This window comes from Xenopus tropicalis, chromosome 4 (assembly GCF_000004195.4).
Source record: "Xenopus tropicalis strain Nigerian chromosome 4, UCB_Xtro_10.0, whole genome shotgun sequence".
In the NCBI taxonomy this organism is placed as follows: Eukaryota; Metazoa; Chordata; class Amphibia; order Anura; family Pipidae; genus Xenopus; species Xenopus tropicalis.
The window spans coordinates 127,631,866-127,652,465 of NC_030680.2; the positions used below are offsets into that span (position 1 = coordinate 127,631,866).

Here is a 20,600-nt window from a genome sequence, read left to right on the forward strand (position 1 = left end):
AGTTCTTGCGTGGCACAGATTTCGCCCATAAAAAGCACAAGTGCATTTTTGGAAAGAAATGGATTGCCGTTCCCCTTCATTGGTAGAGAAAACGCCAGCTGTGACATACTGTAGGCCTTGGGCAAAGGATGCAAAGTTGACATTCAGGCAAAAGCCATCTGTGCTCCCATTGACTGGAGTAGCATAACTCCAATACTTAGGTTGGAGGGCATGAGGGAGCGTTGCCCAATACTTCGCTCTGCACTCAAATTTGGCTCTTGAAGTTACCAATACCGGCTTTTTGCTGCCTCTCGTAACTTTAGGGGCAACTCCCCTCATAACAGCAGCAGCACCCCCTAGTCAGTATGAGCCATGTAAGGCTGCTACCAAACAATCCCTGATGTTTAAGTTTAAACATATAGGAAGGCTGGACTTTTTTTCCAGAAAATGTGGAAACCCTTCACAGAAGGCAGGATATATCTGGCCATTGAATGACTGCTGATTAAATCAGACCCAAAGCACATCCCTTATCATATATGGCCCTTGTGTACACAGAGCAGCTTGTCTGATAAAGCACTGCCCTAGCCAGCAGCAGCCCACTCCTTCCTGGCCTTCTCCCCCCCAGCCACCATCCCTCACATCTGCCTGTGCAAGACTGGAAGCTCTCGAATAATGTCCCCTCCCACAATTTGGCAGGGGCTGGCTCATACGCAAAGCACTCAATGAGTGAACTGTGAGTGACAAGCAAGCCAGCCAACTGAACAGCAGCTCCGGCAGAGACAAAATAAAAGAAGCTTTCTGGCTGTGCGGGACGAATCCTTCACTACAGCTGTAAGGTAAGCTGATGTCACAACGCCTCTGCCTAGTCACACTGTCATTTTTCCAAGAAGCCACAGCTATGACATATGTTTGTCACCGATAACACTCTGCCATCATTAAATATGGCTGCCGAATATACCCTTAGCACCAACCCCTTTTGTTTAAGGAAAATTATTATGTCACAGTCGCCCATACCCTTGCTTCCTTTATTTTGAGTGCTGTGCGGCAAAGCCAATGAAATGCATGGGAGTGGAACTGCTTCTAACCAATCCAATGTGTGAGCAATTGACAGGAGGCGGGGCACAGCATCCTATTCAGGGAGCAGCCCTGCTCCCATACAGGATTGTTAGGCTTGTTACTCCTGTATTTTGCCCTGGCGGGGAGAAGACCCTGGTGCCCCAGTTGGGGGCAAATACTACAGTTCCGGGTTGACCGCCAAGCTGTTCTCAGTTTGCATTCTATCAAGTTAATTCATTGTCCTGGGGTATTTATTTGCCAAAGGAAAACAGGTAAGGTGCTGCAGGGATACAGATAGGCACAGAGATACAGGGAGCCAGTGTGGGGTTGTAATACATTCGGGTGTCCAACAGATTCAACAGATATCAGAGGTAGAGATGTGCTTCTCAGCCCTGCTGATTGTTACTGACTAGTAGTGACTGCTGCAGTTAAACAGTAACACTCATAGGGGGTCATTCACAGTGCACCGGGGCAGTTACCCACAGCAACCAGAACTTTGCCTTGTTTTTCTAACAAGTGGTTGACTGGGCAAAACTAACTGCTAATTAGTTGTGTAGGGAAACTGCACCTATGTTAGTAAATAAGCCACATATTAATTATGGGACCTGAGTTATGAAACCTTTTTTTGCTGATGGAGAGATTTCTAATTGTGTATGTATCTCTGGAGTATAAAACGCACCGTGGCACAGGTATAAAGGTGTTTATGAAAAATCTTTGCGGAGGCCTTTAGCAGGCCTGGACTGGCAATTTGTCAATTCTGGTAATATATCTTAGACATTAATAGTTTATTGGGCTGGTAAGGGAGCTTTGGGCCTCTGTGTACTTGAAATGCCAGGGCCTATTCTGAATCTCAGTGAGGGCCTGGCTCTTTTTATTTTTTATTCTAGGGCTCAGCGGCTTCTAATTACACCACTAGCCCCATTGTTTATATAAAGTAGGCAGTTCAATCTATGCAGCCATTGAAGCTGGAAAAAAGATGAAAAGGAACAGGTTACATAGTAGATAAGCCCCATATAATGGAGGTTTATCTGTTATCTGCTAAGTAACCTGTGCCTTTTCTCCTTTGAATGGCTGCCCCCATGGCTACACAGCAGCTTACTTATATAAACTACAGTAGTCTTTCTGAGGCAAACACACCAGCTGTAGCAATGCAGGGCAACAGTACATTATATTGTTATTACTTTTATACACTTTCATTTTTTGGTGTTACTGTTCCTTTAAGCTGTCATTAACTACAACTTGTAGCTCCAGACAGCCTTTGTCTGTCAGTGGAGGGTGGGTGTGCTTTAACAAATACAGTGGTGTGAAGCTGTGTTGCATGTAGGCAGTAGATTAAGGGGATGAAGAAGAACTGTATTTTCCTATATAGACATTTGTTTTCATTCAGTTTTACTACTCCAAAGCCCCACCAACTGTAGGTTGAGCGACTGGTAGGGTTGAGAACATAATCTTGTAGGTAAATTGTCACAGCCCACCATGGCTGATGAAAAAGTTGTCTTTTAAAGGAAGTTAATAGGAAGCTACACATGCACAGTACCAAAAAACAATACCACTGTATAATATATATATGTAATATTCTTGTTGCAGTGTGCCCACGAGATGTGTAAACTGGATCTTGGACTGCTGGTTACAGCACAAACATGAATAACCGCAGTGTGCCATCACCTCTGTACGTTGGGGTCACTACAGAGCCCAGCACGGTCACCACACCCTTTAACAGCACCAAAGGAGTTGAGACTGGATCTCCTAATATGGGCACCTGGTTACTGTCTCTTGGCATTGTCACTGTGATCGGACTGGCTGTGGCAATGGTGGGTTAACGTGCAATAGGCCATTGCTAGTTGCTGACAGAGCAGACAATACTGGTTGCAGTTGCGCAAATAAAATGCATGCTATAGATCAGAATGTAAATATGCACACTGCATGCACAATCCAGAGCATACAGGTCCCTGGCATTTCAAGTACACAGAAGCCCAAACAGCCCCCCACCAGCCCACTAAATAGTAGCCCCTCTGGCGTTTGCCAGAATCCACAGATTTCCATTCCGGGCCTGCCATGATTTCAACTATACATTTTATTTATCATTTATTCATTCATGCCTTTGTAAAGGAGCAATGGATACGCCTTGCAGAGAAATGCACAGAACAATATCTGATTCTCCATGTAAAGTTTTAAAGAATTGTCAGTCAGTTCTGTCATTTTTTATAAGTAGTGTGTCAATTATCTGCAGTAGCACCACTTGCCCTCTGGATTTCTAACACTGGAGCTGCCAACTGCTTGGAACATAAGTCAAAGCTGGCCACCTCCAACACTAGCTAATTGGGGCACCAACCTTATTGCCTCCAGTTTAGGTGGCTTTGATACTGCTCTTTATCTTAAGGGGTATGTGGCTGCCATCTTTGTTTTAAAGCACTTGACATAGTGACTTCACCTGCCTTTTTGTGTATAGAGTGGTAGGGCAGCATCAGTTGAAAGCATCATTTCATCTCCTTAATTTATTTAGACAATGCACATCTTTAAATAATACACCTGAGGATGTGGAAAGAGTGACGTGGCCCTATTACAAGGGATACAAACACATTCTTTAAATGTTCTTTGAGAAGGAATGACTTTTAAATGGTGCTTAACAGCCATTATTCTAGGGCAGAGTTTGGTAGAGGATTAGTTGCCTTTTGAGGGCTGAAAAAAAATGTCATTGTATCGGGTGGTTACAAATCTGACTCCTTCAAATGGAACCTTGTGCATTTAGTAACCGTAATTTACTAACATGGGGCAAACTGGCACATATATGCCTATACTTAAATTTATTATCTTTTTTTGGACTAGTGGAAGATTATATTCTGCATTAACTCTGCATTATTCTGCGCATAAAGGCTAGACAGCATGTACAGCAGATGCAGGTGTATGCCATGTATCAAAACATCCACAAATAGCCAGCTATGCATTAACACTGCACCGTAAAGTTCTGTGAATGTTGACCTTATTACTGCAGAACAAGAGCAGGGCCATCCTTTATAATAACAAGCTGATGAATAACTAGATTTGGAACTAAAACCCTTCACTTGTTTTTAAAGTACAACCCCAGCACTCCCTTACAGGAGGAAGAAGAGCCACACATTGTGGAACACTGATATAAAGGGTTACGGTCACCATCTTATATATATTCGCTGCCCTTAAAGGGGAAATCACCCTAAGAAATAATTCCAAATCCTTTTCTAGGTGGCCACACACGTGGCGATTTCCGATCTTGGTCGCATGAAAGATCGTTCACTCGGCCACTACGTTCAGGGCTGAAATGGCAGATAAGGAGGTAGAAACAATAGGATTTCTACCTCCTTCTGCCGATTCAGCCCTGAAGGCAGATTTTGAACCTTCTATGGCGCCCGATCAAAATCTTTTAACCTGCCCGATCGGCGAGTCGACCGATATCAGCAGCCTCCTGCGATATCGGTCGACTCGCCGACTTGCCATACATTTTCAGCTTTAGTCAAGCAAAATAAGATGTACTTACACTTTATAAATTATTTAAATTTGTCAACCCAAAAAGTATTTTTTGCCAAATAAAAGAAAACATAATTATAAACAACTTTCCAATATTATTAAAATATTTAATATTATTAAAACTTCTTTCCATTGCTTAAACTGTGTGCTTCTCTTATGTTTTCTTCTTTCTTTTGTTATCTCCAGGTTCTGTATATCAGAAAACAAAAGAGGTGAGTGTCCTGCCCATGCAGCCTGGTGTCACCAATCCTATCTCTGTACTATTCTTGTACTTTCATTGCTTTTTGTTAGGTGAGGTGTAAAGTGGTTTCAGCGGTGTCCTGTGTGCAAAATACAGTAGGTCCTCCTCTTAATTATTATTTAATCAGAATATGCAGCCTTTTCATGATTTTTAATGGTATAATATGATTTGGAACAGTTACCTAAGCCCGGCCCCCTGTTCTACTGCTAACCTGGCTGACTACTTTGAGACTCAAAAAACATTGTAACAGTAGTTGACTGTCCTCAACCTGTATTCTCTAAATCCCATGAACATCACATACAATGCATTGTGGGTTATGTAGAACTGTTTTGCAGCTAGATTTCAGCATATAATAGTAGAATTTATTCATACTTTTTGACACATTACAACAATATATATATATATATTGTTGTAATCTGTAACACCTTGATTGCTGCTAATGTATAGCACATTAGCCCATATGTTAACATTGTTTCTCTGCACATTTTCTCTTGATCCTACAGACTGGAAAAGCTGCGCCATCAGCTGATGCCCATGTATAACTTTGATCCGGCAGAGGAGCAGGAAGATCTGGAGCAGGAGTTGCTGGAGCCAAATAGGGATGCACAGCCTCAAGGCAAGGTACTTACCAAATCACAGCACCTAGACAGGACTACTATTTCCCAATGTCTTTATGCTGATCATACAGTCACTTTCTATATGCACCAGGCACCACAATACTTAGTAACCAACATAACATATAAGCTGAATTAGATTTACCTGTCAAACCTTAAATATGACTGTTAAAAGTGCCTCAATGTGACAAATAGCGCAAATATGTTAGTTCAGAGTCCATATTGCTCCTATTTGATCTTCATATTTAGAAATATTTGTTGAAAGATTAGTATAGCAAATGGTAAAAGAGATATCCCTGGTATCACATTTAGGTTTGGTAAAATATCTTGGAAGCAGGAGCTAATATTTAGTAACAATAAATCTGCACAAATAAATTATATCTCCATCACACATATCTTACCCCCAACCACCTACTTAAGATGATACCAGTTATAAATGTCATCCCTCCAAGATGCCAGGCTCTGTGTATGATACATTATATACATATAGATAATGAACCTGCAGCTGTTTGGTGGGATTTGAGTGAAACTTATTATGGGCATTATGGTCTAAAGCAGTGTTTTTCAACCTTTTTTGGGCAAAGGCACACTTGTTTCATGAAAAAAATCACGAGGCACACCACCATTAGAAAATGTTAAAAAATTTAACTCTGTGCCCAGCAGCAGTGCCCCCCTAGTACACTGGTGCCCAGCAGCAGTGCCCCCTAGTACATTGGTGCCAAGAGCAGTGCCCCCCTAGTACATTGGTGCCCAGCAGCAGTGCCCCCCTAGTACATTGGTGCCAAGAGCAGTGCCCCCCTAGTACACTGGTGCCCAGCAGCAGTGCCCCCCTAGTACATTGGTGCCAAGAGCAGTGCCCCCCTAGTACATTGGTGCCCAGCAGCAGTGCCCCCCTAGTACATTGGTGCCAAGAGCAGTGCCCCCCTAGTACACTGGTGCCCAGCAGCAGTGCCCCCCTAGTACATTGGTGCCAAGAGCAGTGCCCCCCTAGTACATTGGTGCCCAGCAGCAGTGCCCCCCTAGTACATTGGTGCACAGCAGCAGTGCACCCAGTACATTGGTGCCAAGAGCCAGCCCCCCTAGTACATTGGTGCCCAGCAGCAGTGCCCCCATAAGTCAGTATGCCCCCCCCCCTAATACATTGGTGCCCAGCAGCATTTTACTTCTGCTCTTCGGCGGCTTCAGCAGCATCTTCCCCTCACGCGCGCCGCCTCTGCACTTCTGCCTACACGCGACCGCACACAGGCCCTTTTATAACGTTGCGCCCCGTGCGTACTGACGTCACCTGTACACACGGGGCGCAACCAATGACAGGGCCCGGATTTTATTAAAGGGGGCCTACTAAGAAAAACTGTAGCATCGCCGGGCCCCCTTTGAAAGTAAAAATTGCGGCCCTGCCTACGGCACACCAGGCAACATATGTAAAAACGCTGGTCTAAAGGTAGGCTTAAACATCCACCCACAGGCATGTAAAAAAAAAACAAGGTAAACACCACTCAGATAATCAGTGTACCAGCATTAAGCTGGTATCCTGGCCAGCCCCCTACAAAACATTTAAGTGATGTAGAAGGAAACTTCAGAAGCTAATCTGTGTATATTTATAGTATATATGAGAGAAGCCTAAATTAAAAGAATCATTTATATAAATTGCAAAAGTACTTGGTAGAGCAAGCTAAGCAATTTAACATGAAGTCTTTGGGAATGTTTAGAGTTTTAGAATGCCCTAGCGTACTTACATACAACACATATTAACTGGCTAATTCTTTAACTATCCAGATTAGTGATGAGAAAAAATTTTCACCAGTTTTCTCCACAATTAAATGCCCATAGACTCCATTGGCTGGCAAAGCGAAACAGGACAGATTCACTCATCACGAATCCAGATAACTGGAACTAACAGGGCAATTTGTGTAAGGATAAAGCACACAGCGATATTTAAGATATATTGATTGCCACAGTTTTCAGTTGCCCAAACACACAAATTGCCCCATTGATGTTTATGATTGTCTCTTGGAAAGAGAATCTGTACCCCATATCCACCAAAGTTGTAGTACTGAGATATAGATTATGGAGATCAAACATTTGGAGGATATTATTGGAAGGTATGGCTGTCTATTACCTTACATTAGGGTAAGGTAATAGACCTTACGGGAGGCACAGTCTCTAAAGCAAGAGCATGACGCTTAGTGCTTGCCAACCACATGGAAGTGCAGGAATGTGTTTGGGTGCAAGTACCTTAACAAACTGGGGCACCCATAGTCCTTTAGCAGGCAAGATCTGTGCCCCCAAAGATGCCCCAGTAGCTCCCCATCTTCTTTTCTGCTGATTTACTGCACATGCTCTGTGCTGCTGTCACTTACCTGAGCTTAGGGATCGATGGAGAGTAAACAGTATATGTCGAATTTAAATTTCACTATATAAGGCTGATAAGTAAATAATGCAGTTTATCAGTGCATGGAAGCTCTGAAACCAGTGCAATCAGCAGGAGAAATAAATAAAAAGCCCTGTAGCATCACTATTTATGACAGACAAATTCTTAACAACCCTAATGATATTTAGACATTTGTAGGTATAGCTAATCTTTTACACTCTTGCCCATTACTTATTTACAGCATATTCTATACACATATATACACAGATACTGATACATGCATTACCTGCAACTGCATAACCTTCTACTCTATAACATTAAAAATATCCATATTTTAGACATCTGTTTTCTGTTACTTTTCTGCATTAATACTGGCTGCACTCCTAAAACTATTTCATCTCACGCTCCATCTGTGAAACAATTTTATTCCTTTTCTGCCTGCCACATTTTAGATTTTTTTCTAATAAAATAGTTATTGATTCCCCCCCCCCGTCTCTTTCACAGCAGCCTCTTATACAGAACTGTAATTACAGTACTCAAGGCAGTGCATAGGAGAGAGGTAAAAAAAATATTATAGGGTGCTAAGCTTTGGAAGATCTGTTTTTGGAACCTACAAAAACAATAAGAATAGCAGCAGATATAAACTAGCGTGCTAAACACTGGCATGCTGTAATTCAAAAGTAATAAAGTGGCAGTTCTGTGTTCTACATTCAACAACTGGCATTCCCCGAAATGGAGGAGCAGAGCCCAAACAGATGCTGACTCTTCCTTCCAAGCTTGGCAAAAGCCTATGTGTTTGGCTGGGATTTTAGGAACGGTAAAGTGTATGCGTGCAAAGCATCTGAAATATCCGCACAGACAGCCTGTTTCCTAGAGTTGGGGGGCGGAATCCTGGCAAGCTAGCTAAATCCATCAGAACTGCTTTCAGTTTTTTTTTGGATGGCTTCGGCCTTATAAAGCAGTAACATTTGGCTGTGGACTCCCTTGTATTCTTAAGCCTCATTTATGTATGCAGTGCAATGTATGTATTGCAAATTTGTTTACACACAATGCAGTTTTTTTGCCTAGAATTCCAGCATAATGACACCAAATTATCAGTTTCACAGGATTTCCGCAGATTCTATGATGAAATGGCATCACTTTCAGCGTACACCATCATTAGGGTTTGATTCACTTAAAGCACATCTATATAGTGTCTGCTATAAATGCAGCCCACTAGGGCCCCAACATTTTTCACTCATGAGCCGAACTCAGATGTAATAAATGTTTGTGAGCCTTACAAGCAAGAAGAAAGCTAGTTGGGCATGCCAAATATGGACCGTGATTGGCTGTTTGGTAAACCCATGTGGACTTAGTAAACCTGGGCACCTATTTTGAGGTCACTGTGAGGAACATCGGTGGGGGTAGTGAGCACCATGTTACTTACAAGTCACTAGTGTTATGGAAATTTCTGATACTGAAAGTGGTTTAAAGTAATTAGGTAAGGTTTATTAGACACGTACGTGGGTTCTGAGCAAAAGAGAGTCAGAACAACAGAACATATACAGTTTATATAGACTTTGTGACAGTAACATATGTCATGAGAGGTCTTTGCCAAATAGGCAGTTCTATGGTTGATGTAACTAAGGCTAGCTTGAGAACAGAATCTGTCCGAGTTAGGGGGGTCTGTGGTTAAATCTGCACACACAGAATGTATTCCTTATCACTAGTTAGAGATCACTGATACTGTATCTCAGTAAACATTCCCCTTTTATATCTTTTACCTTGAGCCACCATAGTCTGTGTGCTCACTCAGAGATCACCTGACAGGAAATAATGCAGCTCTAACAGGAATAAGTGGGAGTAAAAAGCAGAACTTTGTCCATTAATTGGCTGATGTGGCCTAGCATGTATGTATGCCCTTAGTTTGTGTGTACCATGAATCCCAGGGGTTTAGGATGGATGGATTATATTACTCCATGCAGGGTTTTACATATGAGCTGTTTGATAGGATGTATTTTTTTTAGACCTATATTGTTTGAGGGTATAATTAGAGCTGGGTAAAGGAGCATGTTAGCTCTCACTGCAAGTTTAAAGCAGAAAATGCTTTGTAAACGTTCCAATTGCAAAAAATTACAATTTAGTATGAGCTTCATCTCATGAAAATAATATATTCAAAATATATACTTTCTGAAAAAATCAAGTTACTCCTCATTATCCCACCAGCATTCTGTTTCTCTCCATGTAGGAGTCGAGTTAGATTTTGATTGACAGGTCTAATACGTTGCTGTTTGCTCCTGTTGACTAAACAATGTATTAGAGGTGACCAGGGGCGATTCTGGACATATCGCCGCCTGATGCGGCTCCTGGATGCCACCCCCCCCCACGCGCTCCCCAGCGCTTACCTTCTGAGCGCAGGAGCGGGTCCGGGGGCGGTGAGATCGCTAGTGCAGAGAGCGGAAAAACCGGAAATTCGGCTCTTAAAGTTACCAGGAGCGGCTTTTTGCCACCCCTGGTAACTGGGGCGCTTCTGCCGCCTGAGGCAAGTTTCTCAACTCGCCTAATGGCAGAAGCGCCCCTGGAGGTGACTGTCTTTTATAATGACTGACTCTGACATACAGCTGTATGAAGACACAGACTGCTGGGAGGGGGATAGCAAAGAGAGACTTGATTATTTCAGAAACAGATTCATAGGTTGTTTACAATTTTCATTTTCCTAACAGTGAGGAAAGTGTGATGCATTTCCAGCTGCAGGGAATCTTTTTGGTATCCCCAGTTTGACATTTGGGAAGGTATATTGTGCATTACAGACAGTTTAGTAGGATGCACAGTAATAGTAGGTGCAAAGTTAAACTGGCTGGTCTTATAACCCACAGCAACCAATCAGTATATATTATTTACTTATAACCTGTTTAAAAAAACATTGGATTGGTTGCTAAGCATTACTAGCCTAGCCAGATTTCTGCTTTTTATTAGATTACCTGGATGTGTTGACTTTATTGCTGTTGTATTGTTAAAGGAGAAGGAAAGGTAAAAACTAAGTAAGCTTTATCAGAAATGTTTATGTAAATAGAGCCATAAGCACTTACAGTAATGCTGCACTGAGTCCTCTATCAAAAGAAACACATGATTTCTTGTCTCTTTTTTTGTAAACATGATGTTTCAGTGTCTGACTTCTTCTCTCATAAACATCCTTAATTCCCGGGGGAGTCTGCGCAATTCTCTCCTCTCTTCCCTCTCCTGCTCCCCCCTCCAACCAGAATGCTAAGAACTCCCTCCCCCCTCCCTTAAGAATGTGTGATCTGAGCTATAATGGCTAGAGACTGCAGGAAGGAAGCTGCTTAAAATGGCAGCTGCTATCTTAAGCAAACGGAGAAAGCTTCTAAAGCTGTTTACTCAGGTATGTTAATGTTTTCTGCAGCATAAATATATTGTTCTAGGTGGCACTAATGTGGCAAATCTATTGGCAGTAAAATGCCAAAATGACTTAACTTCTCCTTTAAGCTAATAAGTGTAAGTATTTCTTTAATGGATCAAATGGATTAGGTTTGTGAACTTTTCTATAGACACCAATACCAAATAAAAAAGAAACTGTTCTTTGGAGTCTCTACATAATTCTTATAATCACCAGAGATACTACTTGGGGTGCAGCTGTGAAGGGACCTGATGTCAGCAGCTCTTCCTCTGCTCTGATCTGCTAATAAGCCTTAATGTAAGCGCATGACAGACGCCAGTGACGAGGGAGGCTTTATTGTGTCAGGGAAAGTGGCTAAGCAGCAGGTGCAGCTGGGAGGAACAGCACATCCTGGTCCCCTGCTGTATCCCGTGGCAATGAAAGATGCTCCTGTCAGGAACACTGGCAGCCATTATTTGTGGTGTCAGTACATGTCTGTACCTGTATCCTGCATGATCACCAGCAAGCTCTTGCTTTTAACTCTTTCTCAGCGTGCACCTACTCAGTCCCTTTATTCATTATTTCTTGGCTTTAAAATATTTACCAGGGAATGCTAACTGATCTCAGCCCTTAACAGAGGAACAAACTGTCCGCAATACAAAAGTATTGCACAGCCATTTAAGTATTGGTTGCTATGGGCTACTAGACCTGCAACTGTTATACAGATGGTGGTTATAGGTTCAAGCTGCCTCCCCTTGCTGTACAACAGTGAGGCCCTCCTTATCATAAAACAAGGATATATATATATAGGCATGGAGTGACGGCACACACAGGATTTACACACGCAGTAGAGTTTAGCAAAAAAGTAATTAGAGGTTTATTTTGACCAACGTTTCAGTTCCACACAGGAACTTTTGTCAGGAACTTTTCGTCAGAATAAACCTCTAATTACTTTTTTGCAAAACTCTACTGCGTGTGTAAATCCTGTGTGTGCCGTCACTCCATGCCTGTTTAATTTATTCTCTTCACAGGCACCCAGGTATCATCACTACTTATGGTGTGCAGCTTCCATGCATTTTGTATTCTATATATATATATATATATAGGTACCATTTGGCTATATTGCCAACCAACTTCAACCAAATGACCTTTAGGCTGCCTTTCTGCCATCCACCACTTTTGGCCCTGCACAGGAAAAGTGGCAATAATCCACAGTTTGTTTAACCTCTACTACATTGTCAATCAGTTTTCAGATCAGGAAGGGTCATTCACTTACTACAAATGCAGTTGTGGTTGCACAAAGGTGCTGCAGTTGTTACTGCCACCCTCCTGTTTAGTTGCACTCAGTGTTGCTGCCTTCCCCCACCTCCTGTTATATTATGTATTTTGAACAAGTGCATCCATTGACGCATGGAAATCCTAGAGCTGAAGGTGGAGGTAGGCGAGAGTCCCAACAGCAGCCTGCATCAAATGACGCAGTGGACTTGCACCTACCTGGGCACACATGACATTTTTGTGTTGCAATAAAACTAGAATTATGGGGAAAAACACTGCATTGTGACTGAAAACTTGGCAATTGCAGCTGAAATTAAATTAAAAGCCCCTTTGGGGTTAATGCCACCTTGTACCAATATTTTAGACATGTTGGAAGCCACTGGCACATTTGTACATTTTCACTTCGCCACCACAGGGGCACAAGGCAGCAGTACAGGTGCATCTGTCACAAGGACTTAGCCACTTAGTAAAGCACCTGTGCTCCTATGAGGATTTCCTGCTCTATCAGATACTGAAATGAGTTGGATGGCATTTATATGGCAAGTTATCCAGGAGCATGTTTCTACAGCTGTAAAATATGTCTGACGATGGCGGGCCCCATGCAGTCATGTGGAATTTCTCATTAGCTTCCCTCCTCTGAGCCTGTGGATTGCCACATGTCTATATCACATCAGCACAGAATGGAACACTTTATTTGCTTTAGCAAATGTAACACCAAAAAAGAGGTTTTGTATTCTCTGTAAAGCCTCTTGTTCACAAAATAAGTCCTCAAGAAAGCAGAAAAGTCACCTTAATGCTATTTTTTGAATAAAATGCGGTGGATGTGCAAGAAAAGTACATGCCCATAATGTGCCCATAGTGAGAGAAGAGATAGGAACCTGCCTCCATGAAAGTTGTTTCCTGAGGGGAAGAGTTTAGGATAACCCCACTCTATGAGATTTCATGTCCTGTAGGAGTGGGTTAGACTCATAGTATGGGGTGTATAGTACAGGTATAAAGCAGGAATTTGCCAAGCATGGGGGTTAGATTTCTAGGTGAAGTAGTGTTTATATTTGTTACCTTGAGCTGCCATTTTGTCATGTTCTGTGTGTGACTCACTGGTCACCTGACGATAAATAATGCAGATTCTTATTGTAACATGAACACGTGTGGAAGTCAAAGACACAGCTCTATCCATTCATTGGCCGATGTAACCTAGCATGTAATAGAAATATAGATTATATATTTAGACATATATATATATTGAGATGTCTCATTCTCCATACATCACTGAGAGATAATTAAAGTCAGGGTCAAATCAGCCTTGTTGTGGAGGGGCTGATTCTCGGCAAGCGTTTTTCCACTTGCCGAGAATCAGCCTGTGTGGTCTAGGCCTAATAGCTTCTTACTATTCTAAAGCTCAGGAAGGCACCTCCATAGAAACCCCTTCAACAATGCCAGTACTGATACAGTCACTCAGACAGAATCAAGTCAGTAAGAGAGTGCAGGACCGGTAGCTACCAAAATAAAAGCAACACTTGAATTAATAAGTAGTGCACATAGGATAATGAGTTCCTTCCACACATGCTAAGTGTCATTTATAAAAGTTCAGAGAAAGCCCAGTTGCCTAATATATTGTCCGCAATGACTAAAGTGAGAGACCATAATACCCAAAAAGGGGTTATTGTGACTTTGACACTACAATGAGTAAGGCTGTTCAGTCTGGGCATGGAGGTTTGCGATAAAGACTTTAGGAGTCATTTACATTTTCATGTGGGGTAAATGTTAGAGCACTTATGGGATAAAGAGCATGCCCTGTAGTGCTTTTCTAATTAGTCCCAGGGAAAGCTGCACTCTAAGGGCTGTGGCACACGGGGAGATTAGCCCTAACCCTAATCTCCCCGATATGCTGTCCCACCGGTGAGAATGTAAATCGCCGGTGGGATAGCATACGCGGCGCCGCGATTGCCAAAGTTGCTTCTTTTGCAACTTCGGTAAATCACCATGCCACTGGTGGGATTTCATATCGGGGAGATTACTCACCTGTGACAAATCTCCCTTGTCGTCAGTGTGCCACAGCCCTAAAGAAGCAGGGCAGAGCTTCAGGAGCGACAGACAAACCCTATGCTTCCTTCCAGAGGGGACTGTCTGCTTCTTTTGGATAGAGTCCTGTTTAATGCACGGACTGAAATGGAGTGTCAGGCCTGGACTGGGATTAAAAAAAGGGATTTAAAATAGGCTCCGGCAATACAAGTAAACAGAGGCCCAAACAGCCCCCATCAGCCCAATAAATAGTGAGTGTCTATGGCATCTTACAGCAGCCCCTCTAGCATTTGCCAGAATCCACAGATTGCCAGTCTGGGCCTGTGGAATGCAGAGGCCTGCGGCCATTCTGCAACAGCATTTGAAAGCTGAAAAGAAGCAGAAGAGAAAGGCAAATAATTAAAACATTTAATAAATAATAAAGACCAGTTAAAAAGGTGCTAAGAATATGCCATCTGTAATATAGTAAAATTTTACCTGAAGGTGAATTACCCCTAGTGGTAGTAGGGTTGGGTTGCAGTGCTTATTTTAGTAGTTATTTATGTACGTGAGTTGTGTGCGCCCAAAGAGTGAGCACAAAGAGATCTATTGGCTTGCAATCAGTACACCTGGCACATACTCTGCGTCACTGAGAAAAGCATCAAAGACTCACCCATAACAGTGGCTTTACAGCTGCCACATCAAATGCTTGGATAGATGCCAGCACTGGCATTACACCAATATTGTTGTCTGTTTGTTTAATGGAGATATCTCTGCTTTTGCCATCTGTGTTGAGAAATGTTGTTTATACATTTTTAAAAATGTGTTGTTGTTTATTTTTAAAGGGGAAGTTGCAATTAGTATGTATGATAAACAATTTATCTCTCTCCATAATTAGTTCATCTACAACTCAAAGAACCCCTGTTAGAACAGTTGTGGCACTTATAGTACAAACAAAGTTGTAATGGTGGTAGATGACTTCTTACTGATCTACAGCAAGGATTGTTTTTTTTTTATAATCTCTTTATTTAACTGTTTTACACATTGATTGATAACAATATTGGTGACATAGGTAACAATTACATCTCGATGTAAATAAGGGAAGAAGAATTATGATGGAGCTGAATAGTCAATATAGTAACATATGGTACGTTGAATCTGAAGGGAGAAAGAGAGTGTCCAGATAAAAGTCAGGGAGAGTCATTTGTATCCATTATAGGTTGGTATTGAAGTTCTTCTGGTCTGAATGATGTCCAGGGGTCCCAGATTTCTTGAGCAAGGATTGTTTTTAGCTTTCTATTATATTCTTCTTCACTTTGGCATTAAATGGTCTTTCCACTGAATTATTACTGTAAACAACACAAATGGGGTTACAAAGGGGACTGCTATGTCTTGTCCAAAGTTAATGCTTTGTAAGACCAAGTAATCATTTAACTATTCTACAATATACCTTTGCACTTGCTACTACAGATGAGGTTTCCTTTGTTTTTAAAAGGGAACTCTGGCATCCGAACCAGAATTTGTTAAAGAGCTCCACACAACACAGAAACCTCCAATACACCTATCACAGTAATCTGATCCTTTAAAAAGTATGAATAAATGCCATTTTTTATATGCTGAAATCCGGCATTGAAGTTACAAATTTTAACAACTTCTCCACAACTTACAGACACCATGCAGGAACTACATAACCCACAATGCATTGCACTGTGATTTTCCTTTCCTTATTAACATCAAGTGTGCAGGGCATTGTGGGATTTGGAGGAGGCAGGCTAAGGACAGTCGACTACTGTTACATTTTTTTGAGTCTCAAAGTAGCCAGCCAGATCAGCAGGGGAACAGGGGGCCGGGCTTAGTTTTAAAACCATATTATTACATTAAAAATGCTTTTTTTAAATGATGTATATTGCAAAGTTACTTAAAATTATGTTTGTTTACTTTTCAAAAAGCTTAAAGGGATACTGTCATTTTTTTTCTAAATTACACTGTTTACATAGCAAATAATTAATTCTGCTATTTAAAATGTTATTCTTGAACCAACAAATGTATTTTTTAGCTGTAATATTGGTGTGTAGGCGCCATCTCAGTGCATTGTGCCTGAGTCTGAGCTTTCAGAAGGAGCCAGCGCTACACATTAGAACTGCTTTCAGGTAACCTATTGTTTCTCCTACTCCCATGTAACTGGAGGAGTCCCGAGCCAGACTTGGATTTCTTACTATTGAGTGCTATTTTGATACCTACTGGGAGCTGCTATCTTGCTCCCTTCCCATTGTTCTGCTGATCGGCTGCTGGGGGGGAGAAGGGGATATCACTGCAACTTGCAGCTTAGCAGTAAAGTGTGATGAAGTTTATCAGAGTACAGGTCACATAGCTGTGGCACCCTGGGAAATGAAGAATATGGCTAGCCCCATGTGAGATTTCAAAATTAAATATAAAAAAAATCTGTGTTTTTAAAAAACAGATTTCAATGTAGGATTCTGCTGGAGATGCTCTATTAAATGATGCTTTTTGAAAAGAAACATGTTTTCCCATGACAGTATTCCTCTAAGTTGTGTGTTGGGTAGCGTTGCCCTTTAACAACTCCCAGTGCACTCAGCGGGAGCCATAGAACACTTATGTTTGCATTTAGCATAATTGAAAAGCACCTGCTCTCCCTGTGTTTTGTGGCTGTTATATGTGTTTCTATGTATATCCTACCATGTGTGTGTGTTTCCCTAGGTCCTACTCACCAGTCTGTGCCCACTTCAGAGGCCCACTCGCCTTGTTTTCACCGATGTGGCCAACTCGATCAGCGCTTGATTGGGATTCTTCATTATATGTGACAACATCCACGGGCCGAAGATAGGTGTCACTGCGTCGTTTGTGTCACTGCGCACTGGGGGACACCCATGGAGGGTTGATCTAGTGCAACTATAGTTACAAAACTGTATCTTGCTCACCCGAGTCGGGCTCTGCCTCAGAGGTCAGCATGGCAGAGAGGTACAGGTGTAGGGTTATGTGGACTGTTTTACAACATAGGACCAAACACATCTGTTTAGGGCCAAACACACCTGTGTACATATTGGTGATACACAGAATACATAGTGTGCTACATAATCCACTATATATTTCCACGATTCTGCCACGGCCATGACACTGCTCTGTATGCAGCATAACGCTGTGACACCCATACTTTCCTACTCTGCCCACTGGAACACATCATTCCCTTCATAGCATGTGCTACACCTCCTGCATAATAAAGCATTTTGATCTTCATGCTCTGCTGTGCCCTCTGCCATGATACATGTAGCATTATGCCTGTGGCTGTGTCCCAGGCAGGACATGCTACTTGGCCTGTTCCATTAAACATTCTACTCTATGATCATTTATGCCATTTATTTTGGCATGGCACACTTTGCTTTCACCTTGCACACAATTTTCTCCCCTAAAACTGGTTCTTTTGCCCTCACTGTGTCATACTTTTCACTCCTCCTCAGCTGAGGCTCTCTCTATGGTCTCTTGTGTTCAGAGTGGATTCTGCACTCTTCTCACAGCTTACAGTGGTAAAGTCTACTTTCCTTTACCTTGGTTCACTCTTCACTCCTTTTACAATATCAAATTCTATTGAGCACATGGTACACTCACTTTCTATCCCCTCACTATTGTGTATCTGATTTCCCTTCAAAACGGAACACACTAGTCTCTGTCTACCTTCCCCTCACAATGTCACACTCAACTCACTATGAATGCTTTGCTGTCTGCTTCACCCTTATTATGGCACACTCCTCACTAAGGATGCACTGAATCCCCTATTTGGGATTTGGTTGAATCCTGAATCCTTTGCGAAAGATTTGGCCAAATACCAAATCCGAATTAGACTTTTGCATATGCAAAATAGGCTACGGAAGGGTTAAAAATATTTAACTTCCCTTTGTGTGACGAAAAGTCACATTCTTTTAACGATTCAGATTCGGTTTGGCCAGGCACATGGATGTGGCTGAATCCCAAAGTGACAAATCTTGGCTGAATCCCAAACTGAATCCTGGATTCAGTGCATCCCTACTCTTCACTGCCAATAGAACACTATACTTATTCCTCACATTGTACAGTTTCCCTTCCCCTCACCATTGTACACTCTGCCAGGGCACACTCTGAACTGCACTTTTGTGGATCAGCCAATACCATAACACAAGGGAATGTGCTAGTACAGAGACATATATTCTGCACCTTGGGACTGTGCCATACAGGAGCATTCACACTATATGGAATTTGCCACATACTTCTGTGTGTATATAGATGTACACATTCTCCTGTACACTGACCCTGCTTTGATGACCTCTGAGCATAATTAGGGCTGTTATAATTTTTTTTTATTTACTGCCAGAGCAGCCCTCATGCATTTCAGGTCTCATTTGGGAATAGAAATAGTTATTATATACCATAAAACACTGCGAGCTGCCACATATCTGACTGAGAGATGCCAAGCGAGGCGCTTGTCTGGACTGTGGCAGCACAGGGCTACACTGGCAGTACCATGTATTATTTATTGGACGTTTAAAAGTTTGATATTTATTTATTTATCTGAACCCCTTGTGCTTCATTAAAGTGCAATACATATGAACTGCAGTCCTTATTTGTACGCTGGCACTCCTTACCTCCAGCAGTCAGGGTGACTCCACTCTAATGTATTAAGGGGGGTATTTGCCTTTTAGTGTGGCACAGACAGCAGAATTCTAAGACAATTTGCAGTTGGTCTTCATTTTCAGTTTTTGTTCTGCAGATCTCATGCTTGATATTTATAGTGTTATTTGGTTGTCAGAGGGTAATTACCCCAGAAACCAGGAAGCAGTTTTAAAATAGAAAAAAAAGAAGATGAATAGAAGTGCCTTTAGAAGAGCACTAGGGGCACATACTCGCACCTCTTAGTGCTCTGTCACCCTATTGCCACTGTCAGACTGGGGCACCAAGAGCCCACCAGAGAACGTGATATAAGAAAGATTAATAATAAAAATGAAGCCTCACTGTCAGCCTGGCTTTTCATTTCTGGGGTCAGTGACCCTGATGACCATTTTGCATTTTCAGTTGTAGGCTTTAAAGAGACAGAATAGTAAGGATGATAACTGAAAAACCATGTAAAAGTATAGGTTTGAATAGGTCTCTCTATAATATTCTAAATGTTTTTGTTTCATTGTTGAATTGTAACTGATGAACATAGCCAGGAAGGCAGTTCAGTGCTATCGCTCCTGTGGGATTAATAAATAAGGCCTTTTTTGTTAGGGGAACCTCATATATACAGGTATAGGATCTGTTTCCTGAAAACCCATTATCCAGAAAGTTTCATGTCATGGGAAGGCCATCTCCATTGACTCCATTATAAACAAATAATTCTAATTTTTAAAAATGATTTCCTTTTTCTCTGTAATAATAAAACAGTACATTGTACTTGACGCCAACTAAAATATAATTTACCCTTATTGGGGCAAAACAATCCTATTGGGTTTAATTGCTGTTTAAGGTATAGAGATCCAAATTATGGAAAAAACTCCTTTTCAGAGAACCCCAGGTCCTAAGCGTTCTGAATAACAGGTCCCATACCCAATAACGAGTTGGAAAATAAAGGCATTTTTGAATTAAAAAAAAACTTTCTTGAAATGATATAAATTTCTCCATAGTCTATTCTAAGTAAACATTTTGTGCCTATGAATATAGGATATTTTCATTTCATTGTGTTACTAGTTACACTGACCGCTCATTAATAAAGGGAATAGTGCTTGGATTCAAATCTTATCAGGGGAGATTAAATAAGTCATCTCTCTGGGACTCGGTAATGAACAAGTAAAGAGATGTTAATAAAAAATGTAATTTCTGATTTCAGGTGAAAGCATATCAGTGATAATAATGGGCCTCCTTTGCAAACCGGCACGGATATAGCAATTTACCTTTCAGTTATCTGGGGGTATAAAGGTTCGTGCCCATAAAAATGCCTTAATAGCACTTGTACAGGAACTGGAGGTAAACTAAGGAACTAGGTCCTACTGGCCTACCAGATTGCCAGAGGATCACCCGGTGGACCCCAGCCTTTGTTGGGCCAGGGATAATTTCTACCATAGGTCTAAGCTGGCCATACACGCACCGATGATATTGATATTCGGTGCATGTATGGCAAGTCGACGAGGTGACCGATAAATCAGAAGACTGCGGATATCAATT

At 41.7% G+C, this 20,600-nt stretch overlaps 1 protein-coding gene across 2 annotated transcripts; it reads left to right on the forward strand.

Moving 5' to 3' along the window:
• Positions 1-661: 661 nt before the first annotated feature.
• c4h3orf18 (chromosome 4 C3orf18 homolog) lies at positions 662-19,011 on the forward strand. 2 transcript variants are annotated; one of them, XM_004914072.4, is made up of 5 exons: positions 662-815; positions 2,623-2,846; positions 4,723-4,748; positions 5,281-5,398; positions 17,130-19,011. In XM_004914072.4, the coding sequence occupies exons 2-5, from the start codon at positions 2,676-2,678 to the stop codon at positions 17,208-17,210; spliced, it is 396 nt and encodes a 131-aa protein (XP_004914129.1). In that variant the 5' UTR covers positions 662-815; positions 2,623-2,675; the 3' UTR covers positions 17,211-19,011. The 2 variants fall into 2 exon arrangements, with proteins under 2 accessions (XP_004914129.1, XP_004914128.1); XM_004914071.4 differs by lacking the exon at positions 662-815 and adding an exon at positions 1,082-1,307.
• The last annotated feature ends 1,589 nt before the right edge of the window (positions 19,012-20,600 follow it).

Bases quoted from the DNA above. Each gene is read 5' to 3' on its own strand.
- c4h3orf18 (XM_004914072.4), top strand. From the start codon at position 2,676: ATGAATAACCGCAGTGTGCCATCACCTCTGTACGTTGGGGTCACTACA. The intron at 2,847-4,722 runs GTGGGTTAACGT...TGTTATCTCCAG, and splicing joins TCGGACTGGCTGTGGCAATG to GTTCTGTATATCAGAAAACA. The intron at 4,749-5,280 runs GTGAGTGTCCTG...TTGATCCTACAG, and splicing joins TATATCAGAAAACAAAAGAG to ACTGGAAAAGCTGCGCCATC.